The 14,095-nt window shown below is 38.6% G+C and overlaps 1 protein-coding gene across 10 annotated transcripts in view; it reads right to left on the bottom strand.

Annotated features, from left to right (window-relative positions):
- CLASP1 (cytoplasmic linker associated protein 1) overlaps positions 1-14,095 on the bottom strand; it is a 303,251-nt gene that overhangs the window by 37,879 nt on the left and 251,277 nt on the right. For 7 of the 10 annotated variants that reach the window (XM_055262139.2, XM_055262140.2, XM_055262138.2 and 4 more), the window contains 3 exons: positions 11,858-12,001; positions 11,224-11,330; positions 1,744-1,894 (listed from right to left, as the gene is read on the bottom strand). In XM_055262139.2, coding sequence (XP_055118114.1) covers positions 1,744-1,894; positions 11,224-11,330; positions 11,858-12,001 — 402 coding nt within the window. Of the gene's footprint in view, positions 1-1,743; positions 1,895-6,487; positions 6,605-11,223; positions 11,331-11,857; positions 12,002-14,095 lie in introns of all 10 variants that reach the window. The other 3 variants (XM_063631296.1, XM_055262135.2, XM_055262136.2) reach the window with 1 other exon arrangement.

Genomic DNA, 14,095 nt, shown 5'->3' with positions numbered 1-14,095 from the left:
TACTCACTGAACCATGATCTTGTGCTTATATGTCTGCCTCTCCCATGAGACTGGAGCTCTCAGAAAGCCATGGTGGTGTGTGGTTCAGGCTCACCATTTTTACTACATCATGAAACAAAACTATGTCCAGAATAAACAAAAGCAAACTGAGAAAAAAGGCACTTAACATTCCTTGAAAAGATAGCTGAGGGTTACTCTTTTGAAATTTTGTAAAATTAATTACCTTGGGCCTCTTAATACTATTTTATGGTTATTATAAAAAAGACAAAAAATAACAAAGGTGAGGATGTGGAGAAAATGAAATTCTTGTATACCATTGGTGAGAATGTACATTAGTATAGCCATTATGGAAGACAATATAGTGGTTTCTCAAAAACCTAAAAATGGAACTACCATACAACCAACAATTCCATTACTGGGAATTTATCCAAAGAAAGGAAATCAGTGTATCAAAGAGATGCCTACACCCTCATGTTTGTTACAACACTATTCACAATAGCCAAGATACAGAATCAATTTAAGTGTCCCTTGACAAATGAATGCATAAAGAAAATGTGACATATATACACAATGGAACACTATTCAGCCATAAAAAGAAATGAAAGCCTATCATTCCACAGCAACATGGATGAACTGGAGGACATTATGTTAAGTGAAATAAATCAGGCACATTAAGACCAAAATCATATATTCTCACTCATTTATGGGAACTATTAAGAGTTGAGCTCATAGAAGTAGAGAGTAGAACTGTAGTTACTAGAGGCTGGGAAAGGTGGGGGTGGGGGAGGAAAAGAGACTGGTTAATAACTACAAAATTACAGCTAGGTAAGAGGAATAAGTTCTAATGCTCTATAGCAGGAGTCCCTAACCCCCAGGCCATAGACTGGTATTGGTCTGTGGCCTGTTAGGAACTGGGCAGCACAGCAGGTGAGCAGTGGACAAGTGAGTGAAGCTTCATCTTATTTACAGCCACCCTCCATCGCTCACATTACTGCCTGAGCTCTGCCTCCTGTCAGATCAATGGCAGCATTAAATTCTCATAGGAGCGTCAACTCTATTGTGAACTGTGCATGCGAGGGGATCTAGGTTGCGTGGTCCTTATCAGAGTCTAATGCCTGATGATTTGTCACTGTCTCCTAGCACCCTCAGATAGGGCCATCTAGTTGCAGGAAAACAAGCTCAGGGCTCCCACTGATTCTTTACCATAGTGAGTTGTATAATTATTTCATTATATATTACAATGTAGTAACAACAGAAATAAAGTACACAATAAACGTAATGTGCTTGAATCATCCCCAAACCATCCTCCCACTACCTGGCCCGGTCTGTGGAAAAATTATCTTCCACAAAACCAGTTCCTGGTGCCAAAAAGGTTGGGGACTGCTGCTGTAAAGTACTGTAGGGTAAATACAGTTAACAACAGTTTATTGTGTATTTCCAAAACACTAGAAGAGAGAATTTTTCAATGTTCCCAACATAAAGAAATGATAAATGAGGTGATGGATGTACGAATTACCTTGATTTGATTATTATACATTCTACACATGTATCAAAATATCACTTTGTATCCCATAAATGTGTACAATTATTACATGTCAACTAAAACTAAAAGGAAAACATTATTTTAACTACAGGATAAAAATGTAATGATGAAGCTCAGTAATCATGATGGTCAGTGTTCAGAAGCCTCATTATCTGTCATTTAACTAATGCAGAGTTCTCTTTCAGCCTAGGGATACTTACAATATCACACTCCTTTTTGCCATCTCGTTTAATTGGCTCATTCAGATCTTCTTGGCTTCGAAAACTAAACTTTTCAATGGCTTCTGTAACTCCACGTAGAGAACTATAGATTTCTTCAGAGTTCAGGTTCTCTGTATCATAGTCCAGCATGCTAAAGATAAAAAATATTTTATTTCTTAAATCGAGGCATATACATAGAACTGAGATACGGGCATAAGTTACTTCCCACAACTTAAAGAATAAGATATATTTATAGTTTTGTTTATTGGGTGATTTGGAATGAAAAGGAGACATCTTTTGTTAGAGTACCACCACCAGACAATTACACATCTTCCTTGTTAAATCTGCCAAACACATTACATGAGCACTCAATAAAAACCAGTGGGAAACAACAGTAACCACGAGAATGTAGGAACTCAAAGAGTGACACTGGTGACTGAAGGCACGAGATAATGGAAGTGGAAAAATAACTTTCTTATTTCGAAGATGGAAAAAAGGAGTTTGGTTGTTACTGGTCTCAAATGTACAAACTTAAGAGGAATGGGCAGTTGGAAATAAAGCTAGTACTACAAGCAAATTTCAAAGGAGCAAAGTAAATGACCTCACAAGGCTAGGTTATAATTCCAGGTATCCAATCCAGAAAACAAAGAAAACCCTACAAAAAAACAAAAAACAAAAAACAAAACAAAGCAAAAAACCCTAGACTCAAAGTCAGATCCACCCTACGAACAGGCCGGCCCAGAAAGTCTAACTCTCACATCATCTCACCCCGGAGCTTGCTATTAATATCAGACTCTTCTACATGCTTCTATTTGGAGTTTTGTAATCAAAGCAGATTTTATAAAAAGTCACATTCCTGGATAGACATCTAAAAATCCTCATAAAAGCAAGAAATATTTGTTGTTCACAAAAAAGTGTTACTGACTGCTGTCTTTATAGACAATGCGCACAGCAAAACATGAAATGAAGCAAAAAAGCCAAACAATCCTTTTTGGTGCACTGCAGTTTGTCAACAAGTGCCTTTTAGATGTCTAGAAAGTGCCTGAAACAGGGAGAATCCTGATAACAAAAACCATCCTGAGAATATAAAAGAAAGGCATGGGATGGATACATCAGCATAAAGCAAGCAAAACACGAAGCAACAGTCAACCAAGGGCAAGTTAAAATCTTAGTTTAAATGTCATTTGTTTCAAGAAAATTTCAAGAAAAGATCAGATGAATTCGTCTAATTTAATTTTTAAAATAGTCCTGAGCTATACTGAGGATTGCTAGGGACACGCAAAGAATCCTTGGCTGTATATAAGTAAGCATGCAACACTGTTTAAGGACTAAAGAAAAGCAATCTTCCTGTTCTTCAAAAGAGTAGTAACTGAAGAAACTAAGTATCCTTCCTAAGGGCAACACAACCAATCCTGTACATTCCCAAAGTGAGGTTCCTGTAATGTAAAAATGATGAACATTTACTAAATACTCTTCCTTAAGTATTCTGCCTTAAAAAAAAAAAAAAAAAAATTTTGGGCAGATGAGCAAGATAAGATTTGGAGAGCTCTCACTTGGAGTGGCCAGATCTCTATTGGCTTGATGTTGCAATGATCCAAGTGTTTTCTAGGGCTGGTGCTGGTAGGTTCTAGAGCCCAAGAGCTGACCACAATCTCAAAGATGGGAGCTATTTGTCTAGAATTGCAAATATGGCCCAGATAAAACCCACCTTTCCTGATGAATAAAAGAAAATACACAACCCAATTGTATTTGGAGAGTTCACAAAAAAAAAAAAAAAAAAAAAAAAAAAAAAAAAAAAACATTTCAACTCAAAGATTGACTTGACTGTCAAACAAAAAGAAATGTGAACCTTGAACAGGTTTGCTGTTAAAATTCCATGTCTAAACTGACAGGAGGTAGAATAAAAAACCTGAAGAGAATTTAAGATCTCAACCTCTTCTATGTTCACAAGGCTGTCTGTCAAAGAGGCAACACTCTTTAGATGTGAGGAAGGCAGGACCAAGGGGCCAGAGGCTCCCCTCCTTCTTCTGAGGACACCACAGTACTAGCTTACGTATGGACAAGGCATTTATACATCTGGCCAGTACACTATTTTTTATATATAAAGACTGAGTATTATGACTCAAACAAAAAATATATATACAAGATGTAAAAAAATGCCTTAAGATACTTTTAATCACAACAACCAAAAATAACAGCATAGCCCATGCAAAGAAAAAAATCCAAAAAACTGAAAGAATGATGGGATGGACAAAAGGAAGTCTGGCGGAACGTTCAAGTTTTTTAAGGGATGTCACAATATTATTTTCCATATGTCGCTTCAGATAATGTCAGCTTTCAGATAATTCATCTCATTATTCTTAACCTGAACTTTCTTAAAAATATTTCATTTCAAATCACATCACTTCACTATTACAATAGCCTCTTTTTAAAATAAGAAAATAAAGGATTCTGCCTGGTAATTTCCTCCTTCTCACTTTCAATTAATAAACCAACTCAAACTCCCAATTCAGGAGCACCATTTGCAGAACTAAGAACAATTGAAGGTGTCTTCTTTTAGACTCACTACCCTGAGGTTTGAAGTATCTCCTTGGTATGAAGCTAAAACTGTGAGCTGCAGGTGAGAGGCATAACTGCTTACCTCTAGGAGGAAACGGACCATGCTACTTTCTTTGCTATTTTTATGCTTTGGCTTGAATTGTATTTTTTCCAAATCAGTATCTGTTAAGTTCTCACCTAAAGGAAAAAGGAACTTCCCATGAAAGCCATCATCAGGGAGGGTAGATATTGTGTCCTCACAAGCAGTATATGAGGGAGCAGCAGGACAGCCTCAGAAGCTGCTGAGAAGAGACCTGGGGAAACCTCAATCTGCCATCTGCTCCACAGCCTGTCTCGTTTCAGCCCTGAGACAACCCCAGGACATAATCCTTGGGTTAGAGTCAGGCTCTGATCACCTGTAAATACTCTAGTTAGACTCCAGAAGGGCTTTCTTAGGGTTTTTTAGATTAGAGAGAATTCCTTAATCAGCCAATAGTCATTGACCTAAGGTTAGGCCATGCCACCAACACGGAAGCTGAATGCGGCCCTGGGCTTGCCCGCTAAAGGATCCATGTCATGGGGAGGGAAGAGAACACGGGGTCAGGTCTCCAAGAGAGAGAAACTGGAGAGAGAAGTCTGCCTTCTTTGTCATTTTGTAGGAAAAGGGTACAATGTATAGAATAAGGATAGTCATTCTTTGTTATGGAATCAATAGGATTTTGGCACAGAGCAAAGAGACAGACACACAGATTCCCTCTTAATTTTATGTAACTGATAGGTTTTCTAAATGTAAAAGTCTCTAGTCAACTATCCCTGCCTCCAATGGGCAACAGAAGTTATAAGTATTTAGTAAGCATTCTCTCTTAATGAGTTAGGTCAACATGTATCGTTGTGTACGTATGTGAAAGATGATCCTAGGAACGGGATGTGCTCTGGAGGGGCAATCTTGATGGCTGGCTGGCAGTGAAGCTGAGTGCCCACGAGGGCATATAGGTCAACATAAGGAGTGACCTGCTTTGTTAACATTGAAGACAGCAGCCGTCTCCTTACCTGCTTGCCCTAACCTTGTGTATCTAGAAACATTCATCGCAGGGTTCTCTGTACATTTTAGAAATGACTTTTAGAGGTATAACAGCTTCAAAAAGAAGGTGTTGTTAAAATATTTCATTTACTGTTTTTGGCTTCACTATGTAGATTATATTTGTATTCCACAAAAATCAGAATGCAAATCTGTGCAAACGCTATCTATGAAGCATTTCAAAAGTAACAGGCCGTTTTTGTTTTTTTTTTTTAACCCTTTTCCTATCACACCCTCTATCATAGAGGGTAGAAACTCATCTCACAAAGCGCAATGACAGCTGGACTGCCCGGTGCTCTAACAGGTTTCTAGGGAAGAGACTCTCTGATCTTCGGACCTTACTTATAAAAAGCATCCCCAAGAGACCCTGAAATAGCCATCTGCAGTATTATGTGGACCCTTCTTTGTACCACAGATTTACCATCTGTCAGCATCTGAGGGAAGCCCACCCCTTCTTCCAGACTCATAACATTGTTGCATAATCAGTGTCCATGATACTGTACTCAGCATCAACTGTGGGGGTGTGTGAGGTGACTGACAGTTCTCCTTCTTAGAGGCAGGGCATCCTTAGTGAGCTGTAACAGTTATCCTGCCTCTTGGGGATTCCTTTCTGGATCTGTGTGCTCAGACTGCCCTCATAAGACAGTATGTTAGGAAAGAAATCAGCTATATATAGTCAATAGCATGGCTGAGAATGACGGGTGTGGTTTGGGAAAGAGTAGGTCTCTTTGGCTTCTCAGGGGAATGCCTTCTGCACTTTAGATGCATGCTAAGGAAACTGCTCCCACTATTGCCCACGCTGACCTCACAGCATTTCCTGAGATCTTTCTGGGGGCTGAGCACTGTACTGTACAGAAAGGCCCACAATAATGGGCGGTGATGAATCTGAATCTGATCAGGTTATAAAGGGTCATCTGTCCCTGTGACACAGCAGGAACCATATTTGTGAGATTTGGCAAAGATCACACACCTGCTCACACTTCTCACCAAGGCTCTACTCCTGCTATGTGACACCAAGAAAGGGACCACACTGGAGGCAACTTAGAGGCTTTCCCAAAGACCTGAGACGACCTTGGAAATGCAATAATATTGTGACACCTCAGACAAGTTTGACAGGTAGCTTGTTACCTGGGAGAGTAAGAGCGCCTGAGAGCCTTGTGGGAGGGAGCGGTGGGGATGGAGTTAGGCTGAGAAAAGGGAGGTGGGTGCTTCGCTAACCCGTCGGCACTCCAACCCCATAACCGACTGCAGTGATCAGAAGAGGAAAATCAGAGAGAGAAATACAAAAAGCAAAGGGGAGGGGAGGAGGAAAGCACTACACACTAAGTGTCTTAGTCTTCTTTCCTTGACAACGTTATATTAATCAGAGCAAAATTTGCACTTCATCATACAGAGAAAGGAACAAATTTTGTTTTACAATTTGGTCCTCGACAAGACTACTTTATTCTTTCCCCTCCCAACCATGGAATGTGTTTACTACTTAAAATCACATGGGATTCCAAGAGTGTCTATGCATGAGACTGTGTGTATATGTGAGTATGAGGGGGTGTGTGTATCTGCATGCACTGGGAAGGACATAACACAATACACAAGAAAATATGGATGCTCACTTTCAGTTAACTCATCAGTTATTTTAGAAAGAACCAAAGAAGTATCATGGGGCCTCATTTCAAATGAGACCAGAGGGACTCCAGCAGGAGGACTCAGAGACCGTGCTACTCTGACCAGAGCTCTCCAGCGTGGAGCAGTGCATTCTTTGAGGCTGTGATCAAGTTGGATGGCATTCAGAGACAGCACAAGCTGTTTCTTCTGAAACAACAGTAGCATCACTAGAGGGCTAGCGTGTTAAGTCTCAGCTGGCCAGCTCAGAGTCATAAAAACCAAATCCCTCTGCTCATACCACCTAGTATGAGAACTGAAATTCTTTGGGGAACACAAGTATTCATCTTCCCTTCACAAATATCACTCAGTGCCTGGGCTTGCAGAGGCCCTGAAGGAGAGTTCTAACAACTGCTGCAATTCAAAAGGATGGAGGGAGAGACTGGGAAAGTACGGAGCTGGGCTGGCTGGTGATGTGGGGTAAGGCCATGGGTGGAGTCCATGGCATCAGCGCCAGAGCACCTACAGAGCAGCCCTGCCTGCCACTGGCATTCATTGGCATCGTCACAGCAGGAACCTCTCTGCATGCTAGTCTCCCCTGAGCACAGGTATGGCTCTGCTTTATAAGGAAAATAAGGCATTGAGATGCAAAGTCACTAGCATACAGAGGCCTAAAGACACACTGGCCTCTGTGTGGGGCACACACTGGGTCAGATGCACACACTGGGTTGGAGGTGAGGGCACAGGAGGGATGCAGGTGACACCTCAGGCTGGGCCTCTGCTTGGGGAAGGAGCGGCAGACACATCAACCTCCGAGTGTGGGGCGGGGTCTCCCTGTTAAGCCCCACTTTGATTCTACCCATACTCTGGATCCTCTCACAAGAAGATGACTAAAAATTACTTCCTATTGCTAGGGACATACATGCTATTTACAGAGTCACCCTGCTCTATGACATGTTTGCCAAGAACATACAGCACACCAGAGCAAGGACTACCATATACTTTTTTTTTCTTAAAGGAAATGGACTTCAGATGACTTCTGAAGCCCCTTGCAACTCAGTTTTTCATTTACCATAAAATCACATTGGGTAAAATATAAATATGCATTTCACATATTTATAGCACATAGATCTCTTCTCCAAATACCAAGTGGTATTTGTGTATTAGTTGGGAATAGGAAGTTTATTCCTTCACATAGAAATGATGTCTAACGGAATGTTTTACAAAAGTTTAACCTATTATCTTACAGCATCTCTACTACTACTGGGTTGATAAAAAAAAATGACTTCCTCACTGGTGATATATATATATATATGTACTTTTTTTTTTTTAAGACAGGGTCTCATTCTGTTGTCCAGGCTAGAGTGCAGTGGCATGATGGTGGCTCACTGCACCCTCCATGTCCTGGGCTCAAGCAATCCTCCCACCTCAGCCTCCCAAGTAGCTGAGAACACAGGTGTGCACCACCATGTCCGGATAATTTTTTATTATTAAAAAATAGTGAGATAGGATCTCACCATGTTGCCCAGGCTAGTTTCAAAGTCCCGGGCTGAAGCAATCCTCCCACGATGGCCTCCCAAAGTGCTGGGATTACAGGCATCAGTCACCATGTCCGGCCACTAGTGATATTTTTAAACAATTATCAGATTTATCATTTTAGAATAGTTTCTTACTATCATCATGATCCAAGTATAGAAATTTTGGACTAAAAAAAAATTTATTTTGACAGTTAAAATTAGACTTAAAACAGGCCAGGTGTGGTGGCTCATGCCTGTAATTCCAGCATGTTGGGAGGCAGAGGTGGGCGGATCACCTGAGGTCTGGAGTTCGAGACTCCGTTTCTACTAAAAATACAAAAATTAGCTGGGTGTGGTGGTGTATGCCTGTAGTCCCAGCTACTCAGGAGGCTGAGGCATGAGAATCGCTTGAATCCCAAAGGCGGAGGTTTCAGTGAGCAGAGATCATGCCACTGCACTCCAGCCTGGGTGACAGAGTGAGACTTAGTCTCTAAATAATAAATTAATTAATTAATTAATTAATTTGACTGAAAACAAATAATTGGTAATAGCTTTTCCCTTACAGAATAAAAGGCTAACACTGTCTGGTCAAGACAACTCAAAAAGGAATGGCAGGTCACAGAAAATCAGCATTTTAAGAGCAATGCTCAGAAAAAATAGCTGAGATTATATACAACAGATCTGTCTATCTGTCTATAGTCTTCTTAAATGAGGTAACCTAGTCAATTCTATTTAGTGCAATAATCCATTTCTTTTACCATTTTCCTGTTAGAAAATATGTAGCCTATTTGAATATTTCTAGTGACATGATAACATGAAGCAGTTTCTCCCACTGCTGGACAGTTTTAGTTGTGAGAAAAATCATTTCTTCTGTGAGCCCAAGTTGGCTAAGGCCATCTGGCTATTTATGCACTGAATGATGGCAAGTTAAAAAAAAAATTTCCCAAGAAAGAAACTACATAATTTCCTAAAGAAGAATTTGATAACAAGAAAATATTTAGACCACACATGAACTACTGAATATTGAAAATAAATCTCTTTGTTTCTTCCATTGATCTGTAACTATAAATAAAAATTAAGATGAGGCCAATTAAGAAGGAATAATGACCTTGAAAAACACAATTTTTAATGACTTGAGGACCCATGGAGATTGACTTAGACAGTTTTAGCTCTCATGAATGATACTAACAGCACTATCAAGTTTTTACTTAGATTAGTCCAAATAATAATAAAATGCTTAATTTGAGTTATACCTTTTGACTTACTAAAGAATGTGCCACCCTAAGAATGCAATAACTAAAAGATAAGATGTATGAACTGTATATTATGGAAGAAAAGACTTCCCAATTAATGTTGCATAACTATCTCTTCTAGATAGAGGCAACAATTTACAGAAAATTCAAGTTTTCCACATAATTTTCTCCACTAGGAAAGATAATTTTATGATTTTACTGTCACCACTGTACCATCATATTCAAAAGTCAAGCATATTTTCATTAGTCTCTGGTATCAATTATTTAATTGTAACAGCCTGTTGAAGCCATGACAACACAGACCAAATCTGGAGACATAATATCACATTGCAGTCTACCTAAATATAGTGCAGAGGGACATTTGGGGGAGTAAACATAAGGGCAATCTAAACAGCAAGATAAGATAGCTATAGAAAATACTTTGTTTCACCAAGAGGAAAATACAAATTTCTTATGTTCCAAAGTATTTAAAGGATATGAGGAACTGGAAACCTTCAGTGATAAGGAAGAAGTGTGGGAGATTCTTGATCATTTAAAAAACTAAATGTAAAAGCAATTATGTTTTGATATCTTCCTAGTAACAAGGTCCCATTAAAGGGAAAATAGCATACTTGTGGTATTTTCATTTCATTTTAAGATCCTGGTGTCAGCAGCCCTCAGGACAAAAGCTTACTGGTTTGTATTGTTAGTGATCCCGAAGAGTTAATCCTGTAGAAAAACAGAGCATGTGTGCCCCTTGCTGGTCCAGACACTGGCTCTCTCCTAAAAATTTTGGCCTGTAGGGCAACTACTTTGAGTGGGGCCATGGGTAACTCCCAGCCCATGTGAGGGGGTCACTAAAGCCACCATGCAGGCTTCTAAAGGCTCTCGTCAGACGGTGAAGTATTATCTAAAGACCTCAAGACAAAGCAGTTTCTCTTTTTAAATCACTGCCTCAGCTTCTATAGGGCCAATATTTGCATGATCCCAACAAGAGTATGAAATGTTGATCCAATTTTAGTTCCCAGATTCTAAATCACAGTCCTTCAGAGCAGCATTCTGCTTCAAACATGATAGCAACTATGTTTAGAATGATTACTTGGTTGAAAAACTACCCCAGACTTGGTGTAACTGACTATCACAAGTTGGCTTGGATGACTAAATACCCTCAGGTTCTACCACTTGCACAACAGGTAATGAGCTTCTACATGGATTCTATGTAAAACAGTACTAAATGCAAACTTTTAGTTGTAGGTACTGTTAGGTACTAGTGAGTGTTTAGAGCTACAAGAACCACAGAGAACATTCAGCACACATCACTCATCTTACCACAGAAGTTAACCCCTTTGCATAAGATTATATAGTTACAATTTGAGTGAGGACTAGAACCCACGGTTCTTGATACTCAATATTCTTTTTGTTATTTAGCTTAGTCTAAAAATCTAGAAATAGGCTGCACAGCAATTAAGATGCTTTAGTTTCTTTACTTCTGTGGAAAGTAAAGAAGTGACCTTACCTTGGAGACAGACCCCCATGGGAACAGTTGGTGGGTGAGGTCAGGGGGCTGGTCCTGCTGCTGGTGTGTCGGGAGGGCGTCCGGCCAATTGTATTGCTTGGAGAGCCCTGGGGTGAAGCAGAATAGGCATCCTTATTCAAGGGCTGTATACAGAATATATTCTATTCTTTCCTTGGTCTTTTAACCCACATGTAAATAAATGGGTAGAACCTGCCCAGGATGTTTTTTTCTTTCCTTTAGAATCATTAAGGCCAATTTTAAGTGTATATAAACCAAAAATGAATAATCATCATACAGGCACTCCTGGAGTCGAATGACTGATGTTGGGTGTGCTAGAGTGACAGACAGAATTCAGCATTTGCATCTTTCCAGTGTTGAAAAATAAGACCAACTCAGTGAATGAATAACTGGATAACCTAGTGAAAATGTAGCTGACTGAACAACCTGAGAAAAAACGGCATAAATTTCAGATTCATTCATTCACTGGGGCTTAGGATGGCCCCATCCTCAGGATGCTCGACATTTCCTGAAAGAGGACAAGGAAACGGGGTATTCTATTAGAGTAGGTTCTAGATAAGGGCTACGCAGAGGTCATGGACATCACATAGGCACCAATCGTGACCAAAGCACTCACCACACTGGTGTTACTGGAATTCTTGAGGTGGTTGTGCAGGAGTTTGGTGGCACCATCCTGGAATGTTTTTGGCAAGGCACCAAGTAACATGGTAAATTCAGGAGTATTCAATTCAAACAGAGAGATTAGCACAATCTGTGCTGCCTAGAAAAAGGAACCATGATTAATTTATGTAACGTACAATAGGTTCTTCATCAAAATGTTGATTAAAGTTGTTTTTAAAAAATATTTTATAAGTAAAATCACTAATAAGAGGGTATTCTAGGCATCAAAAACAAAAAAGCATCTGAAGAAAATAACACCAATCATAAGCAGTCTGACTTCAATCTGGAAAATAAACTCTGGCTTCATTTTAATGCCCTGGCCTTGGAATTCCACAGCACACTAATAATAAATTCCTAGAACTTTTCTTTTGTTGTCTCGTACTAGGAAGGAAGCTGGTTAAGTAGGTAAATGAAACAATTAAAAAATTTTTAAAAGTTTAAGATTGATCCCACTTTAATAATTCAGAACTGAACAGGGATCTCAGTGCACCCTGGAAAGCACATATTTTTAAACAAGCTGCATTAGGTTATCTTGAGAAGCCATACTCCTCTTGACTAAGAAACATGAGAAAACGAGTATAAATACCTCAGAAAAACTTCTACTTTTACACCTATAAACCAAGGAGAGAGACTTTGAGAAGCAAACCAGATTTCAAAGGAGTCTACATTAAAAACATGCTCTTCTGCCTTTTGGAAAATGTTCTACTTTTGCTTATTAATTGAGTCAACACACTGCAAGCCTGCTTGTAGTGATTGTGGTAGCGAGGTAGGCAAAGCAATGAGCTGGAACAAGAGTGGTCAATGAGACTCGGGCTTCTAGTAAGTGATGTGCTTTCTATGGATTTAGTAGCAGGCAATCTGAGCTTAAAGCACAATGCCTGAGGAATTAATTACAATAGTTTTCATTTACAAAAGCTAAGCCAAAAAAAATTTAGTAAATACTAATTGGCATTTCTAATTAATTTCTAAGAGTCAAGAGAAAGAAAAAGATACAAAAAACTGTCTGTGAATATAATCACTTCTTTTTCGTTTTTAACCATAAAGACTTTACAAACATAAGGTCTTTCCAAAGACTGCAGTTTTTAAGATTGCAGTAATTATTCAGAGTTTTTTTCCATGACATAGAATATTACACAAAAAATGTGCTTGCAGAGAAATTATTTTGGAAATAAACATCACAAAATATTGCAACGCTTTTACAATGCTAAAATTAATTATAGGTCCAGTTAGGACAAAATTACTATTTTGTGCATGGAGAAGGAAAAGAAATCCAAAAACCCAAAGGTATTTAACCAAAAATAAGAATTATGAATTTAAAAATATAATCAAAAGTTACTTTTTTAACATTTTGAAATTAATTCATTAATTCATTAATCACAGTATTGGGCAAAAGTACATTACTTTTTTCCCCTTTAATTTCAAATACAGTCATTAATACCTTTTCCACCCAAATAAAATAAGTGGTCATAATATTTTTATGACATGGGCAAAAAGCATTATTATTAATCGTACTAAAATATACTTTTCTACATTTCATTTTGGAAACATTTTAAACAAATTATCTGAAGGAATCTATCTCACCAACTTAATGTACTGTTAATTTGATATGCATATTTGTATAATAGAACAATTTCCAAAACTCATGCAAAGTAACCTGCGTATTTTTAAAAAACATTGTATTAGGTGTTAGAAAAAGAAAAAACAATGCATGCAGAAAAATAATGCACTACAAGGAGGAAAGAAAGCAGCAGCCTGGAATTGTAGCAGGAAAAACACATCAATGTCATCAATTTAATTAAAAAATATTGGCACTTAAATTTTGTTGATTGAAAATGGCATTTGAAAGTTATAAAATACATGATTACATTCTTGAACAGTATGCTTTTTATGTGAAATGTGCCACCGCCTTTATTTAAGAGACAATATTTCTTCCCAGGATGTTATCTAATGTCACAAGCTAACTTGAGGCTTTTCATGATGCAAAGTATTAACTTAGAAGCTTAGAGTGTTTCCAAAGTAAAATCTTTTAAAAATAAGATCTAAGTTCTAGAAACAGTAGAAAGTATCATTTAAATATACATTTTTTTATTTTTAAAAAAAGAGATGGAGGTCTCATTGCCCAGGCTAGAGTGCAGTGGCCGTTTACAGGTCCAATCATAGTGCACTGCAGCCTCGAACTCCTGTGCTCCGAGCA

The sequence above is a fragment of the Symphalangus syndactylus genome, chromosome 22, assembly GCF_028878055.3.
Source record: "Symphalangus syndactylus isolate Jambi chromosome 22, NHGRI_mSymSyn1-v2.1_pri, whole genome shotgun sequence".
Classification (NCBI taxonomy): Eukaryota; Metazoa; Chordata; class Mammalia; order Primates; family Hylobatidae; genus Symphalangus; species Symphalangus syndactylus.
This window is presented reverse-complemented; position numbering and strand designations above follow the sequence as displayed.